The 21,740-nt window shown below is 42.9% G+C and overlaps 1 protein-coding gene across 1 annotated transcript in view; it reads right to left on the minus strand.

Moving 5' to 3' along the window:
* Positions 1 to 18,522, minus strand: part of LOC144685296 (E3 ubiquitin-protein ligase SH3RF1-like) — an 88,115-nt gene extending 69,593 nt beyond the window's left edge. Inside the window, exons 1-2 of the mRNA XM_078549714.1 lie at positions 18,422 to 18,522; positions 10,870 to 11,277 (exon numbers count right to left, since the gene is read on the minus strand). Coding sequence (XP_078405840.1) covers positions 10,870 to 11,262 — 393 coding nt within the window. The 5' untranslated portion in view covers positions 11,263 to 11,277; positions 18,422 to 18,522. The remainder of the gene's footprint in view (positions 1 to 10,869; positions 11,278 to 18,421) is intronic.
* Between the last annotated feature and the right edge of the window lie 3,218 nt (positions 18,523 to 21,740).

Raw genomic sequence — 21,740 nt, forward strand, 5'->3', positions numbered from 1 at the left:
GCACAAGTTTAGGTGTGAGAGTACATTTTGCGCTTATCTTGTAGTATAAGGGGCTGGCACATATAAGGTTAATGTGGGACCGAGTATAGTACCGTAAACACAGTGATGTAAGAGAGCACATAGCCCGTACTTAAGGTCAGTGTAGTGCTGGCCAGAGCCATGTGCACAAACAATCATAGGGACTGTACCTAGCTTGAGGCTTTTACTGTATATATGTACATTGTTCTTTTAGTTAATAAACACATACAGCTAAACTACTTAGATTTCATTAAGACCTACCAAACAGGATTCAATACCCTACAACATGGTGGCAGTGAATGGAAAAACCCAAAACCTTGCAAAAAAATACAGAGAAAAACTAAAATCCTGCAAGACTAAAGAAAAATTTAAAGAACCATTCTGACCTGAAGAAAAGCCTGAGGAGCAGATGTGTAGAGAAAAATCGCCAGGGAAAAGCTCCAAAGAAAGGCTTGGAAGTTGAAGCCAGAAATTTAAAATTCCTCACAGCAGCAGAAGACTCCACAGGGATCTCTTGGAAGCCAAGCTTCAATTTCCAGAGAGCAGTCAGCACACCTAGCAGGAATGAGCTAAAACTTTTAAATTTCTGGATAAAGCACTTCCTGAGAAACTTTTAAATAGTTCAGCGGTCAGAAATTACTGTTTAAAAACTCCATTGGAGAAACCAGATTCCCAAGTGGGCGCCTAGGCACATGGCGTCTGAGTTTGTCCAAAAAGAAAAATGAATGAGTTAATTAATTCAGAAGAATCACAACTAAAGCATCAGCTTTAAAGGCCAGCAAAGGTCAGGATTTGACGCTTTTGTGACCCTAAAGCAAAGCGCTGAAATGGAGAAGCTGGCAGCTAGTTGATCCAAGCAGCCATTATTTAAATTTCTTTCAAGGTTCAGCATGAACGCCATTACAATGGGAACCCGCCAAAACCAGCAAGCGCGGAAAAACCCTTTGCCTTGAAACGAACAGTGGCGCCAACTTGAATTCCAGCAACTTCTTAAAGTTGAAGCTACACTTTAAAATTTTTAACCATGGATCAAAAATCCAACTTCCCAGGTCAGCTTGGACTCATCCAAGGGCCAAACCTATTGGATAATTGGGCACCCAGGAGAAGAGAATTCTAAAACTACCAGAGTACATCAGGTCTACATTTGCTGATGAAGCAACCCTAATGCAGTGCAATGATGAATCCTCAACCAGCCTCAATGAAATATTAAAAACCTTTGACAAATATTTTAATCTTCAAGTTGCAGAATGCACAGAGCTTAAATAGAGGCACAGAAAATCTTCAGTAAAGCACCAGAAGGCATTTGATAAAGTGCTGCATCAAAGGGTATTGTGGAAAATAAAAACTCATAGTATGGGGGGTAACATGTTGGCATGGATAGAAGATTGGCTGGCTAGCAGGAAGCAGAGAGTAAGCATAAATGTGTCTTTTTCAGGTTGGCAAGATGTAATGAGTGGTGTGCCACAGGGATCAGTGCCTGGATCTCAACTGTTTACAACTTATATAAATGACTTGGATGAAGGGATGGTTGGGATGGTTGCCAAATTTGCTGGTGACATAAAGATAGGTAGGAAAGTAAGTTGCGAAGAGGACATAAAGGGGCTACAAAAAAGATATAGATAGGTTAAATGATTGGGCAAAGATCTGGCAAATGGAGTATAATGTGGGAAAATGTGAAATTGTCTATTTTGGCAGGAAGAATAAAAGAGAAGCATAATATCTAAATGCTGAGAGATTACAGAGCTCTGAGAGGTGGAGGGACCTGTCTTCGTGCAGGAATCGCAAAAGGTTAGTATTCAGGTAAAGCAATTAATTAGAAAAGCTAATAGAATGTTATCATTTATTGTGAGGGGAATTGAATACAAAGGTAGGGAGGTTATGCTACAGTTATACAGAGCACTGGTGAGACCACACATGGAGTACAGTGTACAGTATTGCTATCTTATTTAAGGAAAAATGTAAATATGTTGTAAGTATTTCAGAGAAGGTTTACCAGACCTGGAATGGGTGAGTTACCTTATGAGGAAAGTTTGGACAGGCTAAGCTTGTATCCGCTTGAGTTTGGAAGAGTAAGAGGTGACTTGATTGAAACATATAAGATCCTAAGGGGACTTGACAGGTTGGATGCGGAGAGGATGTTTCTTCTTGTGGGAGAATCTAGAATTAGGGGCCACTGTTTAAAAATAAGGGGTCGCCCATTTAAAACGGAGATGAGGTGAAATTTTTTTCTCTCAGAGGGTCGTGAGTCTTTGGAACTCTCTTCCTGAAAAGGCAGTGGAAGCAGAGTCTTTGAATATCTTTAAGGCAGAGTTGGATAGATTTTTGGTAAGCAAGGGGATGATAGGTTATTGGGGGTAGGCAGGATGCAGATTTGTGGTTACTATCAGATCAGTCATGATCTTATCAAATGGTGGAGCAGACTCGAGGGGCCGAATGGCCTACTCCTGCCCCTTGTTCGTATGTCCGTAAAAAGACAATACTCGAGTAAACTACACCAGGGCCGCCTGGGCATCACCAAGTATAGGGCATGGGCCCAAGCTGCTGTCTGGTGACTGGGCATTTCCTGGGTTATTGAGGACACCATAACAAACTGTCAGGTGTATGTGCTGCATAGGTAGGGCCAAAGAGAGCCCCTCATCCCCACACAGTTCCCTACAAGGCTACGTGAGAGGCTGGGTATCAAGCTATTTGTCTTCAGCAGCATATCATTCCTTATAGTGGTGGATTACTTTTCCAGATGGGTTGAGGTGAAGCAACTATATTTGACTACTATAGAGGCAGAAATTAAGGCACCGAAAGAGATGTTTGTGAGTCACAGCATCCTGGATGAGATTGTGTCCAATAATGGCCCACAATTTTCAAATGAGGGTACAGTCAGGAGAAACAGGAGGAGTATCCTCCTCATCCCTAGACTGCCTATTCCCTCAGTACAGTGGCGAGACATCGAGGAAGATGCCTAGATGCAGAATGGCTTCCAAATCAACGACAGAGTCTACCTGCAACAATAGAGCCTACCACTCCTCCGGCAGTAGTGTGAACAAGATAGGGACGGGTTATGAGACTTTCAAACTGCCTGAACCTATGAACTCAGAGACTTGAAGGTGGGGAGATGGGGTAGTGATAACTATGTAAATACATAGGGTAAACTAGAAGAACTTGAAATACATTGGATAAAGACTTGGGGGGAAATGCAGTACAAGGGCCTGTCACATAGAGGGTTACTGTGGGACTGAGCACAGTACCACCTACACTGATATAAGAGAACACATGACCCACACCTAGGGGTCAGTCTGGTGCTGGACAGAACTGTGTGCACAAGCAAGCATGGAGGCAGCTTTTGGCTCAATCACTTAGTCCTTGCAGTTAATAATACATACAGTTAACCTTATTAAGAATACAAAGACTTCATTAAAACCTACCGAAATGTATTCAACACCTTATAACACACCCCACTTCCTCTCACCAATATCCACCATGGATTAAATCAACCCCTATCTTTTATTTTAAACTTGTGATCTCAGTTTCCTTAGTTATTCCTTTTACTAACTTGTCCCTGCCTCATAACATTTTTGCTAAGCCATTTAATCCAACTGGCCTAAGCCAGCATTTATGCTTGACGTGCGTCTTCTCTCACCCCACCTCATCTAACTCCATCAGCATACAATTCCATTCCTTCCTCCTCCCCTGAATGCACCCATGTTATTTTGCCTCAACTACTCCCTGTGGTGGAGTGTTTCACATTTGCTCCACTTTCCAGGTAAATAAGCTTTCCTGAACTTCCTATTGGATTGGTGATCCTGGGGTCAAGTTTTGACGAGTGTGTGTTTGTTATATCAGTGCAATCTCAATGAAACCAAGCGAACCAACAGAACAAATCAGGGAATTTTAAACGTAAGTTCCATCAAACGGAAATTGAGCTTTCATGTTCTTTTTTGCTGGTTTAAAAACCATTTCGCCTGAAGTCAACTCCGCCCATAAAACTGGCAAACCCGCAGATCAAAGTAATGAGGATGCTAGTTTTCACTGATTGTGCCCATTTGTGGCTGTTCAAAGAGGCTCTTCATATTGAACTTGTTTTCTCAGGTGCACACGCCCTAGTTGGCATGTTTTATTTATTTATTTTTTTGCCTATCTCAAGAGATTTAACTTAATAAGAAACTGACTAGGGTACACCAATGAAACTAGTAAACAATTCAGTATGATTTTTAGTCATTTTCAGTGATTCAAAATCAAGTTGGTGGTTCAATTTTGATAAAAATGCTTGAATTTTGTGATGAACCCATTTTTAGGTGCATTGATAAAACTATACTAGGTTCCACTCTTAAATACATCAATACAAATAGAAAGAGAAACAATTATTTCCTTTACACTATTCAATGAATGAAGATTTGATATCTGTGATTTATGCAAATGATTTTAGCACAAACTTGAACTGTAGCCTTAACAGTGTAATTTCTAGCACAATTTTCACTCAATTTTCCAATTGTGTCCAAAGCAGAAACTCTACCCCTTTACACTTATGACCTGTAGAATTTGGGAACCTTTTCTCTATGTCTACCCTGTCAAAACCCTTTCATTACTTTAAAGGTCTCTATCAGGTCACCCATCAGCCTTCACTTTTCTAGAGAAAAAGAGCCCCAGTCTGTTCAGCCTTTCCCGATGGGTATATCCTCTCAATTCCCATCTTTGTGAACCTTTTTTGTACTCTTTCCAATGCCGCTATATCCTTTTTTATAATATGGCAACCAGAACTGAGCATCATTCTCCAAGTGTGGTCTAACCAAGATTTGATGCAATTTAACATAACTTCTTTGCTTTTCAATCCAATCCCCCTAGAAATAAACTCCAGTGATTGGTTTGCTTTTTTATGGCCTTATTAACCCACATTGCTACTTTTAGTGATTTGTGTATATTTATCCCAGATCCCTTTGGTCCACTACTCCATTCAGATGCTTACTATCCAAGCAGTATGGTGTCTCCTTATTCTTCCTACCAAAATACACCAGCTCACACTTTGTTAAATTAAAATTCATTTGGAAATGATACATTCTACAATAATAATATCTCCTGTATTTTGTCACATTCTTTCTTTGCATTAATGCTATCTGCCAATTTGAAGTCATCCAAAAATTTGAAATTGTACTCTGATTCTAGAGTCTAAATTATTAATGTAAATTGTGAATGGCCCCAGCACCAATCCTTGTGGAACACCCACATCTCACCTTTTGTCAGTCTGAGTAGCTACCCTTAACCCTTACTCTCTAATTTCTGTTTGTAGCCAGTTTGCTATCCCTTCTGCTACCTGAATCCAGACTCCATACTCTCTGACCTTAGTCATGAGTGCACTGTGTGGTACTTTATCAAAGGCCTTTTGATAATCCAAATAAAATGCATCTTCTACATTACTCTTGACTGTGGCTCAGTTGGTGACACAATCGCCTCTGAATCTCTGGGTTCAAATCCCACTCCAGAGCTTGAGTGCAAAAATCAAGGCTGACACTCCAGTGGAGTACTGAAGGAGTCTTGTGCTGTCTTTTGGATGAGACATAAAACTGTGGCCCCATCTGTCTGCTTGGGTGAAGAGATCCCAGGTGCTATTTTGCAGAAGAACAGGGGAGCTATTCCTGGCCAATGTTTCTCCCTCAATCAACATCACAATGAAAAGCCCTTGTTGAAACTTCACCACTATGGAATCATGGTTTATTAAATTGGATCCAGCACTTCCTTACCAACAGAAGACAGAGTGCTGTGTGATGGGGAAATCATCTTCTCCTAGAGGTGTCCTCTCCAGAGTGCCCCAAGGAACAGTGTTGGGACCTCTACTCTTCTTGACATACATAACCGGCATTCCCAACAAGTTAACAAAAAAACTGCATATGCCTATTTGCAGATGACTCTATGGTTTACTCGGCAGGGAAAGCGCAAGACCATATCAATTCACTGCATGATCTTCTGGAATTGCAAAAAAATGGCAGGACCAATGAGAGATGGCATTCAGTGCCAAAAATGCTGTGTTCCGTACATTACCATCAAGAAAGATCCACCAAAAGATAGCTTTTAAGTTCTATAATCAAATTATCTAACAGATAGATACACAACCAGACATGGGGGTTCACCTTAAAAACAATCTTCAATGGGGATTCCACATTGAGCAGATGACATCCAAAACAAACAGGGTGCTTGGATTTCTGAGGAGGAATCTTTGGTATTGTTATAAAAATATCAGAGCTATAGCTTATCAAACATTTGTTTTTCCAGTCCTGGAGTATGCAAGTTGTGTTGGAATCCTTATATGGCAAAGGATAAGATTGAAGCAATCCAAAGACGTGCTGCATAAATCAGTATGGGAATCAGTATGGGAAATACACCAGTGTCACATCCTTGATCAAAGATTTGGAATGAGAATCACTGCAGTAAAGGAAGGAGAAAAATAGACTGACAGTGTTCTGTAAAATATGGAATGGACTGGTGGGAAATGACAGAGACAAAAACCTGGTGCCCTCCGGCAATGACAGACCATGAGGTAGTCACCCACAAAAACTACAAAGACCACCTGTTTCCAAGACAGTGTATCAATAATCTTTCTTCCCAAGGGCAATCCCACAATGGGACAAGCTGACAAGGGAAGTAGTCACAGCTACATTACTTGAAATCTTCAAGACCCCCATCTTTAGATTATTCCCAGTTATAATGTTTCAAGACCCATCCTTAGATTGTTCCCATTTATAGCTTATGGAGTAACAGGACTAGCTAGTGCTACCCATATAAATGTTGGTGGAATACAGATATTAGTCTGTGATGCCGACATAACTAAAGCATAAGCAGAAGAACAATAATAATTGATTGGGTCGTTATCACGTTGCTGTTTGTGGGATAAAAGCAAAATACTGTGGATGCTGTGTGTGGGAGTTTGCTGAGTGCAAATTAGCTCCCAAATCCCCGACATTACAACCGTGACTACACTTCAAAGACCACTTCATTCGCTGTAAAGCACTTTGAGATTTGTGGTGGTCATGGAAAGTGCTATATAAATGGAAGTCTTTCTTTTGTTCTTTTGCTTAAAATAATTCAATACAGTTGGTCAAGCACTACTTTCCCTTTTGAAATCTAACTACTTTATTATATTTTTAGCTTCTAGATGTTTATCTATTGCATCTTTGAAAAAGATTTTAATATCTTTTCTACCATTGCCCTTAATCTACCTGGCCTCAAGTTCCCTGGACTTCTTCTATTTCCTTTTTTAAAAATAGGAATAACATTAGCTATCTGCGAGTATGACTCCCTTTTCTAAAAAGAATTATATGTATCTATTAGTTCCTCTGCTTTCTCTAATTTCTTTTAATAAGCACGGTAGTGCATATGGACTCGGGTTTTATTCAATGTTTTATACTGAGATGAGCTTCCAATCACCAAGATCACCTATTTCCACCTCTGTAACATCACCCAATTCTGCCTCTGCCTCAGCTCATCTGCTGCTGATACCCTCATCCTTTTTTTGTTTGCCTCTAGAATTGACTATGCTAGTTTGATCCTGCCTGGCTTCCCATCTTCCACCCTACATAAACTTACACTCATCTAACATTCTGCTGCATGCATCCTAGCTCCTATCAAATCTCATTCCCCTCCATTACCCTGTGCCTGACCTACATTGGCTCATGGTCCAGCAAGATCATAATTTTAAATTCTCATCCTTGTTTTCAAATCCCTCCATGGCCTCACCCCTTCCCATCTGTAAACTCTTCAGCCATACAGTTGTGTGTTCCTCCAATTATGCATTCCCAATTTTAGTTGCTCTACCAATGACGGCCATGTCTTCGTCTGCCTGGTCCCTAAATTCTGGAATTCTCCACCTAAATCTCTCTGACTCTCTACCTCTCTTGCCTCCTTAAAACTTACCATTTTGCCTAAGCTTTTGATCATCTGTTCTATTATCTCCTTATGTGGCTCTTTGCCAAATTCTTGTTTGATAACACTTTTGTGTCCGCCTTGGGATGTTTAACTATGTTAAAGGCGCTAAATAAATGCCAGTTGTTTTAATTAACTTATCAATCTGAGATAGATAGGTTCTTGATTGGTAGGGGGATCAAAGATTACGGGGAGTAGGCGGGAGAATGGGGTTGAGAAATTTATCAGCCATGATTGAATGGCGGAGCAGACTCGATGGGCTGAATGGCCTAATTTCTGCTCCTATGTCTTATGGTCTTATGGTCTAATTATCTCCCTCTTTCTATCTTAAATGTCTTAATATCTTCTTTCATCTCTTCTTAAGTCATGCCAATCTTGTTTGTCTCCTTGGTCAATGGTGAAGCAGAGTAACTATTTAATTTTTCAGCCATTCAGCTGTCATCACCTGTGCATTTATTTTGTTCAGTTCTTAGTGGTCCTATTCATATCCTGATTTTTCTTTTGATATTTACGTGTTTGTAGAATGCTTTACTATACATTTTGTAGTTCCTCTTTGCCTTTCTAATTGTTTCCTTGACCTCTTTACTAACTTCTTCACACTACCTTGAATCAAAATCTTCTTTATTGTCCATGTACTTATTGCATGCCTTTTACTTTAGTTTTAATTTTAGGCATATCTCTTTACTCATTCATGATGCTTGATTATTGGCTAGTTCTCTCTCATTAGATGAACACGTTTTAAAAAAAATCAGTACATTTATTTTACATTTCATTTTGATTTTTCTAGTTGTTGAAGAACATGTGACAAAAAGATGCATTTTCATGTTGTCAAATTAAATATTTTTAAGTTTTGTCTTTTTTCTTTGTTTATTCAAGTAATGGATGTTCGTGGGTTTTGAAAAAAAAAACAACTCTCAAGTATTGTTCCTTCTAAGATGTGCAAGTGTGTAGATGTGCAGCAACCCAAGCAGGCCACTCACAAGTTGTTCCCCACCATCAACATCTGGGGGTTGCCATTGACCAGAAATTGAAGTGGGCCAGCCATATAAATACTATGGCTATAAGAGCAGGTCAGAGGCTGGGAAGTCTGCAGAAAGTAACTCACCCCCTGACTCGCTAAAGTCACCATCTACAAGGCACAAGTCAGGATTGTGATGTAATACTCTTCACTTGCCTGGATGAGTGCAGTTCCAACAACACTCAAGAAGCTCAACACCATCCAGGATAAAGTAGCCCACTTGATTGGCACCCCATCCACCACCTTAAACATTTTCTCCCTCCACCACGAATGCACGGTGGTAGCAGTGTATACCATCTACAAGATGTACTGCAGCAACTCACCAAGGACCCTTCAACAGCACTTAACGAATCCATGACTTCTACCACTTAGAATAACAATGGCAGAAGACACATGGGAACACCACCACCTGCAAATTCCCCTCCAAGTCACACTGCATCCTGACTTGGAACTACATCCCTGTTCCTTCACTGTCGCTGTCAAAATCCTGGAACTCCCTTGCTGACAGCACTGTGGATGTACCTACAACAGATGGACTGTAGCGATTCATTGAGGTGGCGCAAGGGCAATTAGTGATGGGCAATAAATATTGGCCTTGCCAGCATCATTCACATCTCATAAATGAATATAAAACACAGATACCACAAACAAATTTAATGATACCACACATTGAAATGAACAATCCTATGCCAAACAAGAGAAGAACAGAGAATTTCACTCATTCAGACCTCTAGGATATCTTGAAGGGGATTGGAGGCAGAAAGAACAGACTCAAAGCCAAGTCATCCTACATACTTACATGTAAGTGCTTTGAGAACAGCTGGGAACTTCAGTGGAAAAGGTTGAGTTAGGGACATCTTCAACAGAGGGGGTTGTGAAGGGTTAGTTCTGCAAGTGTTACTTTAAGAGAGTGAATAATGTACTGGTGTTCAATGTAGCCTAGAAATAAAAGGCATCCGATGAATGACTGAGGGCATGAAACTTTTTGCAGCATTATTTCTGCAGTCCTGGAAATGAGGGAATTGGCACTGAGTGCCATTCCTTTTCCATTGGGCTAAGTGACAATTCTGTTATTGCGCACTAGGGTACTCTTACCCATTATCAACCTTTGAGAGAGAAAGAGAGGAAAGCCAACCCTTTATGTTTGTAAGGTCAGACTGCTGTTTTGATTTGAAGCTTTTCCCTTTGATTTGGAACATAAGTCTCTAAGATGTCTTTTTATTAAGGAAAACCCCTTGCTAGGCAAAAGGAATAAGGCAATGTCTAGCCACTTAGGTCTGATAAAGGAACCAATTCATCACAAAGGCAGGAAATGCCTGAGATTCCCCATAATGATATTTTATTTAATAACTAGTCCAAATTTCGATGCTAACCAGCTTAGATTCATCCCTATAAATTAAATCAGAATCTTTCCTAAGCGTTTGCCTCTAAAAACCTTTTTCTCTTCTCTCTGCAAGAATGAAGATTACGCAACCAAGCCTCTGAACGTCTTGTACTCTAGATGCATCCTATCCTTGTCCACCGTCTTCCTCTCCATCTCCCACCCCCATCAGCAAATAATCAGGGAAATTTTGTATGAAATTTCTCTAACACCACCCCTAAGAGCTACCGCAGCTTTCTTTAGATTCTCCAACCAACCATCATAACTTCAAGGGGAGATTTTCATAAATTCCATTGACATAGTTTATCCATGGTTGCTCCCGATGTTCCACCAGAGTTATGGCAACTGATAGGGAGAGCTCCTGAGGAAATTCCCGAGGTTACTGCCCTCTGAAATGGCCTGGCAAGCCAATGTAATCACTCAACAATGTAATCCATCAACAGATTTTCCTAACAATCAGGTAAGGGCAATAAATGCAATTGTCAGTGACGAACACACCCTGAAAACAAATATACAACAAATTATTTTTTGTATGGTTAATCATTACCTTCTCTGAAGCGCCCCTGGTTGTGTTCAGCAGACTAGCTTGCAAACCTCTTGTGTCTGTGCTTCTTTGCCCCATGTCCTGATTTGTAGGAGCCTGAGGCATTCGAGCAGGAACAATCCTGACATTGCTTTGCCCATACTTAATGCCATCCAGGAGGCGAACCAGCAACAAGTTGACTGGCAGCTCGTCAATGCTACACGTAACTGGAGTCCTGCATTCTGGGCATCGGAGCTCCTTCCTGGCATTGAATATCCTCTGGAGACAAGCTTTACAAAAAGTGTGCTGGCATGGCAATACCTTGGCAGTGGCATCTAGTCTTTCAAAGCACACGGGGCATTCCAGCAGGTCCAGCAAGGCCAGATCATCCATCCTGCTTCCACAACACCATTTCATCAAAGCGCAATCATTCTGAAAATCAAACAGAGCAAAGGTTCAGAGAATTTCTCAATCATTAAAACAAAATTGCTATTGATCATTTGCAATGAATCAGTTCAAACACTTAATTGTCATAAATTGATGACATTATACTTTGACGCATTTACGTTTACATGCCAACTTAATCTGCCATGGGATGATTCTGATGATGGACGACAGCTCATAGTTCTTTATTACGCTTTAGGTTTTTTATTCATTCTCAAGATTTATTGCTTTTCCCTATTGGACATTGAGAAGACGGACAATCGCCTTCTTTAGTCGATCCAAATGCAATGGTTTGATACAGCTAAGTGACTTGCTAGGCCATTTCAGAGTGCAGATAAAAATCAACCATATTCATATGGTCCTGGATTTACATGTTGGTCAGGCTGGGTAAGGACCAGCCAATTCCCTTCTCTGAAGTGTATTAGTGAACCAGAAGGGTTTCTGCAACAATGCAGTAGCCGCTTGGAGGTACAGAGCTTGAGTACTGCTGAAAAAAGACACATGCTGTCGAAGAGGGGGCTGACTGGTTGGCAAGTGGGCTTGGTTGGCAAGTGGGCTCACATTACATGTACTAGAAGCTACAAATGTTCACACACAGGGTCTTGTAGTTTGCAAACAGAAGGAACATGTCCACACATTGTGCATTTTTCAACTAAACAAAAGCTTTGGGGTCAGCCATTCCCTGGTTCATTCCCCTGGGCAATGCCTGAACCGATCAGAGTCAACTTGCCTGGTTTGAATTCAAACAAAAACATCCATTTTCTCATTTGAACCCATTGACTCTTCATGAGAAACAACACTACATAGAAATTAGGGCACAGTAATAGCCAATTCAATCCAAAAGTCTATGCCAATGTTTATGCTTTTGACACAAAGATAGGTAGGAAGGCAAATTGTGAGGAGGACAGAACAAATCTGCAAAGGGATAAAGATTGGTTAAGTGAGTGGGCAAAAAAATTGCAAATGGAGTGAAAGGTGGGAAAATGTGAGGTGGTCCACTTTGGCAGGGAGAATAGGAAAGCAGGATATTATTTAAATAGAGAACACAGAATGCTGTGTTATGGAGGGATCTGGGGTCCTCATACGTGAGTAACACAAAGTTAGTATGCAGGTACAGCAAGAATTAGGAAGGCAAATGGAGCGTTGGCCTCTATTGAAAAGGGGTCAGAGTATGAAAGTAGGGAAGTTTTGTAGCTGTACAGGGCATTGAGCAATCACATCTCGAGTACTGCAAACAGTTTTTGTCTCCTTGACAGGGTAGATGCTGAGAGGATGCTTCCCCTCATAGGTGAATCTAGAACTAAGGGAACACAGTTTCAAAACAGGGCATCTTCCAGGTGAGGAGGAATTTCTTCTCTCAGAGGGTCATTAATCTTTGGAATTCTCATCCCCAAAAGGCTGGGTCATTGAACATATTCATGGCTGAGTTAGACAGATTTTTGATCCACAAGGGAGTCAAGGGGCAGGCAAGAAAGTGGAGTTATGGCGACAATCAGATCAACCATGATCTTATTGAAAGGAAAAGCAGGCTCGAGAGGTCAAATAACTTACTTCTGCTCCTATCTCTTATGTTCTTATGTTCTCCACATAAGCATCCCCCCATAAGATTGGCACTTTTAAAAATTACTGGCTGGGGTACTCAGTTTCCCAAAACCCCACTTCCAAGAGGGAATCCCAATACCCAGACTACACATTTGGGAAATTATTTCCTTCCAGAATTCAGCCTCCGAATTTTGATTAATGTATGAAACATGGAAAATCTTCCTTTCAATTGCAGGATTGTAAGGAACCAGCTGGCACTCAACCCAAGTAGCCATTCCCCTTTCCATTGGGACTCACTGGATATAAACCAGGAATGGGAATTCTGGCTAGGCGTTTTTCTTTGATCGTGCAAGGGTGCCGAGTCTGGGTGCCTCCAGTGATACTCCAGGTGACATCAACTAACAGCATATACTGTGAATTGAAAATTGGGCCTTATGGCTTATGTGGCTCATTTCCACGTTGATGACAGCCTTTAATGATTGGGCCAATAGGGGAAAACCACATTTACAATTTATAATGAGTCCCCTTGGTTCAGGTTACTACATGTGCCTCACTGTTAAACATCTACTCTTCCACTTAAAATCAATCTTAACCTCTTGATTAGATTACAGTAATCGTTCCTCTTTTCATATAAACATTTCAATGATAGTACAATTCTGACAGCTGTTATACTTCAATGCTTGCTGTCTTGTGAGGATTTCCCTCTAAAAGATTAATTATTTTGTTGTCTCCGGTTATAAAGAGAAGTGGGCAGCTCGGAATTCAGAAGATTGCCTTGTTACCTCTGGGACCTGGGTTTAAATGTAGACCAAATTGACAAATGAAACAATATCTCCGCTCTATGATAGATGTGAGGGTCTTACATTAAATATGTTTGAGCATTTGCAACTCAATCTTAAGTGGGATGAATCCAATGCAGAAAACTGCCCTATATCGAATCCTCAATACCACTAAATGAGCAATCACAGACAGTAAGCAAAACTCATGAGAGAAACGGAAAATTTTACAGACAGGTTCTTCTGAGCTTAAGTTTGGAGAAAAATGTGAAGGCTTTGTAAGCTTTACTGTTGGACCCATGTGTACGTAATCGTGGCTTGGAGAACGTTTGAACCTGTAGGTGCAGTCTTTGTCTTCGGTGTGCTGGAAGGAGTGTTGTCTGCATAAATTATGGTGGATTAAGGTTGTGTCAATTCCAAGCTGACACAAAAGGGAAGCACAGCTCCCTAGAAAACATTGCGCGTCATGGCATTATAATTTGATGCATTTACGTTTGCATGTCAGCTTAATCTGCCTTAGAATGATTCTGATGATGGATGATAGCTACTTATGTTGAGTGCCAGCTGGTTCCTTACACTCATGCAACTGAAAGGAAGATTTTCCATGTTTCATGCATTAATCAAAATTCAGGAGGCTGATGGCATAGTGGTATTGTCGCTGGACTAGTAATCCAGGGGCCCAGGGTAATGCTCAGGGGTTTGAATCCCGCCATGGCAGATGTTGGAATTTGAATTCAATAAAAATTCATTAAAGTCTAATAGTGATCATGGGACCATTGTCGATTGTTGTAAAAACCCATCTGCTTCACTAATCCCTGAAGGAAATCTGTCGTCCTTACCTGGCCTGGCCTACATGTGACTCCAGACCCACAGCAATGTGGTTGACTCTTACATGCCCTCTGAAATGGCCGAGCAAGCCACTCGGTTGTAACAAACCACTACAAAGTCACAGAAAAGGAATGATACCGGACGGGCCACCCAGCATCGGCCTAGGCACCGGAAATGACAAAAGCAATCTCAGCCCTGTTGACCCTGCAAAATCCTCCTTACTAACATCTGGGGGCTAGTGCCAAAATTGGGAGAGCTAACTCACAGACTTGTCAGGCAACAGCCTGACATAGTCATCCTCATGGAATCATACATTGCAGATAATGTCCCAGACACCGCCATCACCATCCCTGGGTATGTCATGTTCCCACCAGCAGGACAGGCCCAGCAGAGATGGCGGCACAGTGGTATACAGTCGGGAAGGAGTTGCCCCGAGAGTCCTCAACATCGACTCCGGACCCCATGAAGTCCCATGGCACTGGTCAAACATGGGCAAGGAAACCTGCTGCTGATTGCCACGTACCACCCTCCCTCAGCTGATGAATCAGTGCCCTTCCATGTTGAACACCACTTGGAGGAATCACTGAGGGTGGCAAGGGCGCAGAATGTACTCTGGGTGGGGGACTTCAAAGTCCATCAGTAGCACCACTACTGACCGAGCAGGCTGAGTCCTAAATGACATAGCTGCTAGACTGGGTCTGTGGCAAGTGGTGAGGGAACCAACGAGAGGGAAAAACATTCTTGACCTCATCCTCACCAACCTGCCGGCCACAGATTCATCTGTCCATGACAGTATCGGTAGGAGTGACCACCGCACAGTCATTGTGGAGACCACGTCCTGCCTTCACATTGAGGATACCCTCCATCGTGTTGTGTGGCACTACCACGCTGCTAAATGGGTTAGATTTCGAACAGATCTAGCGACTCAAGACTGGGCATCCATGAGATGCTGTGGGCCATCATCAGCAGCAGAATTGTACTAAAATACAATCTGTAACCTCATGGCCTGGCATATCCCCTCTTTTCCATCACCATCAAGCCAAGGGATCAACCCTGGTTCAACGAAGAGTGCAGGAGGGCATGCCAGGAACAGCACCAGGCATACATTAAAATGAGGTGTCAACCTGGTGAAGCTATAACACAGGACTACTTGTGTGCCAAACAGCATAAGGAGCAAGGGATAGACAGAGTTAAGTGATCCCACAGCCAACAGATCATATCTAAGCTCTGCAGTCCTGCCACATTCAGTTGTGAATGGTGGTGGCCAATTAAACAACTCACGAGAGGAGGAGGCTCTGCAAATATCCCCACCCTCAATGATGGGGGAGCCCGGCACATCAGTGCAAAAGATAAGGCTGAAGCATTTGTTACAATCTTCAGCCAGAAGTACCGAGTGGAAGATCCGTCTCGGCCTCCTCCGGAGGTCCCTGCGTCACAGATGCCAATCTTCACGTTTTATCAAGAAACGGCTGAAGGCAATGGATACTGCAAAGGCTATGGGCCCTGACAATATTCCGAGAATAGTACTGAAGACTTGTGCTCCAGAACTTGCCACGCCCCTAGCCAAGCTGTTCCAGTACTGCTACAACATTCACATCTACTCGGCTATGTGGAAAAATGCCCAAGAATGTCCTGCACACAAAAAGCAGGATAAGTCCAACCCAGCCAATTATACCCCATTGGTCTACTCTCGCTCATCAGTAAAATAATGGAAGGAGTCATCAGCAGTGCTATCTAGTGGCACTTGCTTAGCAATAACCTGCTCACTGACGCCCAGTTTGGGTTCCACCAAGGCCACTCAGCTCCTGACCTCATTACAGCCTTGGTTCAAGCATGGACAAAAGAGCTGAACTCCTGAGATGAGGTGAGAGTGACTGCCCTTGACATCGATGCTGCATTTGACCGAGTGTGGCATCAAGGAGCCCTAGCAAAACTGGAGTCACTGGTAATCAGGAGGAAAACTCTCCACTGGTTGGAGTCATACCTAGCACAAAGGAAGGTGGTTGTGGTTGTTGGAGGTCAGTCATCTTAGCATCACTGCAGGAGTTCCTCAGGGTAGTGTCCTCGGCTCAACCATCTTCAGCTGCTTCATCAATGACCTTCCTTCCATCATAAGTTCAGAAGTGGGGATATTGACTGATGATTGCACGATGTTCAGCACCATTTGCGACTCCTCAGATACTGAAGCAGCCCACATCCAAATGCAGCAAGACCTGGACAATATCCAGACTTGAGCTGACAAATGGCAAGTAACATTCGCACCACACAAGTGGCAAACAACGACCATCTCCAACGAGAGAGAATCTAACCACTGCCCCTTGATGTTAAATGGCATTACCATCGCTGAATCCCCCACTATCAACATCCTGGGGGGTTGCCATTGACCAGAAATTGAAACTGGACTAGCCATATAAATACAGTGGCTACAAGAGCAGGTCAGAGGCTATGAGTCGTGTGATGAGTAACTCACCTCCTGACTCCCCAAAGCATCAACAAGGCACAAGTCAGGAGTATGATGGAACACTCCCCATGTGCCTGGATGAGTGCAGCTCCCACAACACTCAAGAAGCTTGACAATGCAGCCTACTTGATTGGCGCAACATCCAAAAACATTCGCTCCGTCCACACACAGTAGCTGCAGTGCGAACCATCCTCATGATGCACAGCAGGGATTCACCAAGGCTCCTTCGACAGCACCTTCCAAACCCACGACCACTACCATCTAGAAAGACAAGGGCAGCAGATAGATTGGAACACCACCACCTGGAAGTCCCCCCTCCAAGTCACTCACCATCCTGACTTGGAAATATATCGCCGTTCCTTCACTGTGGCTGGGTCAAGATCCTAACAGCACTGTGGGTACCTAAACCACACGGACTGCAGCAGCTCATAAGGCAGCTCACCACCACCTTTTCAAGGGCAACCAGGGATGGGCAATAAATGCTGGCCCAGCCAGCGAAGCCCACATCCTGTGAATAAATTTTTTAAAATACAGCATACTTGTCATAGTGATCTATACCAATTAGCCCAACTGAATTGTGGTTCCCTTTGAAATTGGAAACAACACTATTAACTGCTCCTCGTAAATGATAGATGATATGATTTTCAGTTCTGTGTGTTATGTAGTTTTGTTAGAGATTTGGTGCTCCCAGCTTTGCAGACAGTTGTGGCATTTAGAGCATGCAGCCAGTATAACCTGACCATGCAAATAAAGTTATCTTGAGCAAGCTGACTCTAGTATAAATGGCAGCATAATTTTGCATCTAACCCTTGCTGCCTTTGAGGTGCAAGGAAAGTGAAAAAAATGCTCACTGCCTCATTCTCGGTATCTCTTTCCTTGATGAGTTCACTTTACCACAAAAAATGGAAGAAAACCTGACAGAGCTACATCTCATTGTAGGTGTTCTCACTTATTATTTAGCTAATTAACTTTGTCAATGTAACAATATCATTGAGAATAGTTTATAAATGTGTTGTACCAGCTGAAAACTGCAACCTTGATCTATATGCTATGAACCTGTGTAAGAACAACCCCTTAGGATAAGTCTAATTTTCCTTCCCTACCTCCTTATGGGAAATGGTTTCCACTTCGCTGTGTTAGCTAACAGCATGGTTAAGATGGGAAGGGAAATCATGGGTTGAGTATACTATCACTCCACCCAACAGAAGATGCAAATAAACACGCTTCTCTATTTGTATGGTATGAAATAAAGAAATAGCAATTTCTCGTTCTTGTCAATTAATCAAATGTATTTCCCATTGTACATTAGAGCTATGATCTGTGTAATTTTCAGTCTGTCTTGAATAGGAAATGCAGCAACACTCTACTTGTTACTCATTTGCTATAGTTCGATCCATTCAACCAATTTTTTCAGAAACCTTGAATTTCCTCATTACAGATGCAATCCTGGCTGCAGTACGCTGGATTATTCAGCACAGACAAGAGCTTTAAGTGTCAGCTATAGACATTTTGAATCTGTACCGACCTGTCACTTGAAGTAGATGGAAGACGTGAAGCCTGAAAGAAGTAATGTGAGATCTTTCTTCATTCCAAAAGATATCTTTGAGGGAAATCACATTAACATATCCTTGCTCCAAAATCAGGGCCAACTCAGAGCTGCTAAAGTACCCAGACACCTGTGCATAAGCTTCACAAATCACTGCAAAGCTGATTCCTTCGACTGCATTTGCATCTCCTTTTCCAATTCATATGTTAGCAGTGTACAGAAGCATTTCAAATGTGCAATTTACTTGTCAATGCAAGTAAATCACATTAATGTTCAAACAAATTAAAAATTGAGGAAAGAGTCTCCGTTCTCTTGGTAGTTGGGGGTGGGGGGGGCTTCTTGCCAAACAACCCCAGTCCAATTAGACATCCAGTCGTGAGATCACGCCACCCAGATCCAGAACAGAAACTGCACCACTGATCGAATTACAAGACAAATATTAACCACTTCACTACTACTGGAGATCCTCTGCAGATTGCATTACTCAACATAAGCCTGGAAGAGTCAAAGATCGGATAACTCAGTCTCTGGTAGCAGGAGAGGCAAAAATATTTGTAACAGAAGAGAGCTTTTCCATCATACTCATCTATTACCACACCCAGTCAGGACCACTAATAATATCACTGCTACTGTAGGAAATGACTTGTTCTGAGGTGGGCAAAGAGTTCCCTCTGCTGGAATCATCTGTAATGCCTTTTCCTTCATGAATGTAAAAGTTCTTGCACAAATGCAATTTACTTCTGAAGAGTTCCTCGGCAGAATATAAATAGCCCTGCAGTTGTCACTGTGAAAACATTCCCTGATTGTACTGCAACTCCAAGGAAGGAGGCAGGCCAGCCAGTGCAAAGGCAAAGCGTACTATAAAAGGGACCATGCTGACCACAAAGAGGCAGGTGTGGACAGCTGTCTACTTGCTACAGATCGACCAGAAACCCACAGGGAAAGACAACAACTGTAACATGATCTCTAGGGCTAGTGGATACTGCCATTAGCATGGTAGAGGTCACGCTTAATTTAATTTTGTTTTATTCATTAACGGGATGTGGGCTTCACTGGCTGGGCCAGCATTTATTGCCCATCCTTAGTTGCCCTTGAGAAGGTGGTGGTGAGCTGTTTTCTTGAACTGCTGCAGTCCATGTGGTGTAGGTACAGCCATAGTGCTGTTAGGATTTTGACCCAATGACAGTGAAGGAACGGCGATATTTTTCCAAGTCAGGATGGTGAGTGACTTGGAGGGGAACTTCCAGGTGGTGGTGTTCCCATCTATCTGCTGCCCTTATCCTTCTAGATGGTAGTGGTCGTTGGTTTCAAAGGTGCTGTCTTGCAAGCCTTGGTGAATTCCTGCTGTGCATCTTGTAGATGGTACACACTGCTGCTACTCTGTGTCAGTGATGGAAGGACTGAATGTTTGTGGATGGGGTGCTAATCAAGCGGGTTGCTTTGTCCTTGATGGTGTCAAGCTTCTTGAGTGTTGTGGGAGCTGCACTCATCCAGGCAAGTGAGGAGTATTCCATCATACTCCTGACTTGTGCCTTGTAGATGGTGGACAGGCTTTGGGGGGGTCAGGAGGTGAGTTACTCATCGCACGATCCCTAGCCTCTGACTTGCTCTTGTAGCTACAGTATTTATATGGTGAGTCCAGTTTCTGGTCAATGGTAACCCCCAGGATGTTGATAGTGGGGGACTCAGTGATGGTAATGCCATTGAACATCAAAAGGTGATGGTTAGCTTCTCTCTTGTTGGAGATGGTCATTGCCTGACGCTTGTGTGGCGCAAATGTTACTTGCCATTGTCAGCCCAAGCCTGGATATTGTCCAGGCCTTGCTGCATTTGGACGTGGACTGCTTCAGTATCTGAGGAGAAGTGAATGGTGCTGAACATTGTGCAATCATGGTCGAACATCGCTATTTCTGATCTAATGGTGTACGGAAGGGCATTGACGAAGCAACTGAAGATGTTTGGGCCGAAGACATTACGCTGAGGAACTCCTGCAGTGATGTCCTGGAGCTAAGATGACTGACCTCCAACAACCACAACCATCTTCCTTTGTGCTAGGTATGACTCCAACCAGCGGAGATTTTTCCCCCGATCCCCCGTGACTCCAGTTTTGCCAGGGCTCCTTGATGCCACACTCGGTCAAATGTGGCCTTGATGTCAAGCGCAGTCACTCTCACCTCACCTCGGCAGTTCAGCTCTTTTGTCCATGTTTGAACCAAGGCTGTAATGAGGTCAGGAGTTGAGTGGCCCTGGCAGAGCCCAAACTGGGCGTCAGTGAGCAGGTTATTGCTAAGCAAGTGCTGCTTGATAGCACTGTTGATGACCCCTTCCATTACTTTGCTGATGTTCGAGAGTAGACTGATGGGGTGGTAATTGGCCGTGTTGGATTTGTCCTGTTTTTTGTGTGCAGGACGTACCTAGGCAATTTTCCACATAGCTGGGTAGATGCCAGCATTGTAACTGTATTGGAACAGCTTGGCTAGGGGCGTGGCAAGTTCTGGAGCACAAGTCTTCAGTTCTATTGCCGGAATATTGTTAGGCCCCTTAGCCTTTGCAGTATCCAGTGCCTTCAGCCGTTTCTTGATATCACGTGGAGCGAATTGAATTGGCTGAAGACTGGCATCTGTGATGCTGGGGACCTCCGAGGAGGCCGAGATGGATCATCCACTCAGCACTTCTGGCTGAAGATTGTAGCAAATGCTTCAGCCTTATCTTTTGCACTGATGTGCTGGGCTCCCCCATCATTGACGCTGGGAATATTTGCAGAGCCTCTTCCTCTAGTGAGTTGTCCACCACCATTCACGACTGGATGTGGCAAGACTGCAGAGCTTTGATCTGATCTGTTGGTTGTGGGATTGCTTAGCTCTGTCTATCACTTGCTATTTATGCTGTTTGGCATGCAAGCAGTCCTATCTTATAGCTTCACTAGGTTGATGCCTCATTTTTAGGTATGCCTAGTGCCGTTCCAGGCATGCCATCCTGCACTCTTCATTGAACGAGGGTTGATCCCCTGGCTTGATGGTAACGGTAGACTGGGGGATATTCCAGGCCATGAGGTTGCAGAATGTCCGAGTACAATTCTGCTGCTGATGATGGCCCACAGCGCCTAATTGTTGCCCAGTCTTGAGTTGCTAGATCTGTTCGAAGTCTATCCCATTTAGCACCGTGGTAGTGCCACACAACACAATGGGGAGGGTATACTCAATGTGTACGTGGGACGTGGTCTCCATAGTGACTGTGCGGTGGTCACTCCTTCCAATACTGTTTTGGGCAGATGCATCTGCAGTAGGCAGGTTGGTGA

The sequence above is a fragment of the Cetorhinus maximus genome, chromosome 10 (genome assembly GCF_964194155.1).
Source record: "Cetorhinus maximus chromosome 10, sCetMax3.hap1.1, whole genome shotgun sequence".
Lineage (NCBI taxonomy): Eukaryota > Metazoa > Chordata > Chondrichthyes > Lamniformes > Cetorhinidae > Cetorhinus > Cetorhinus maximus.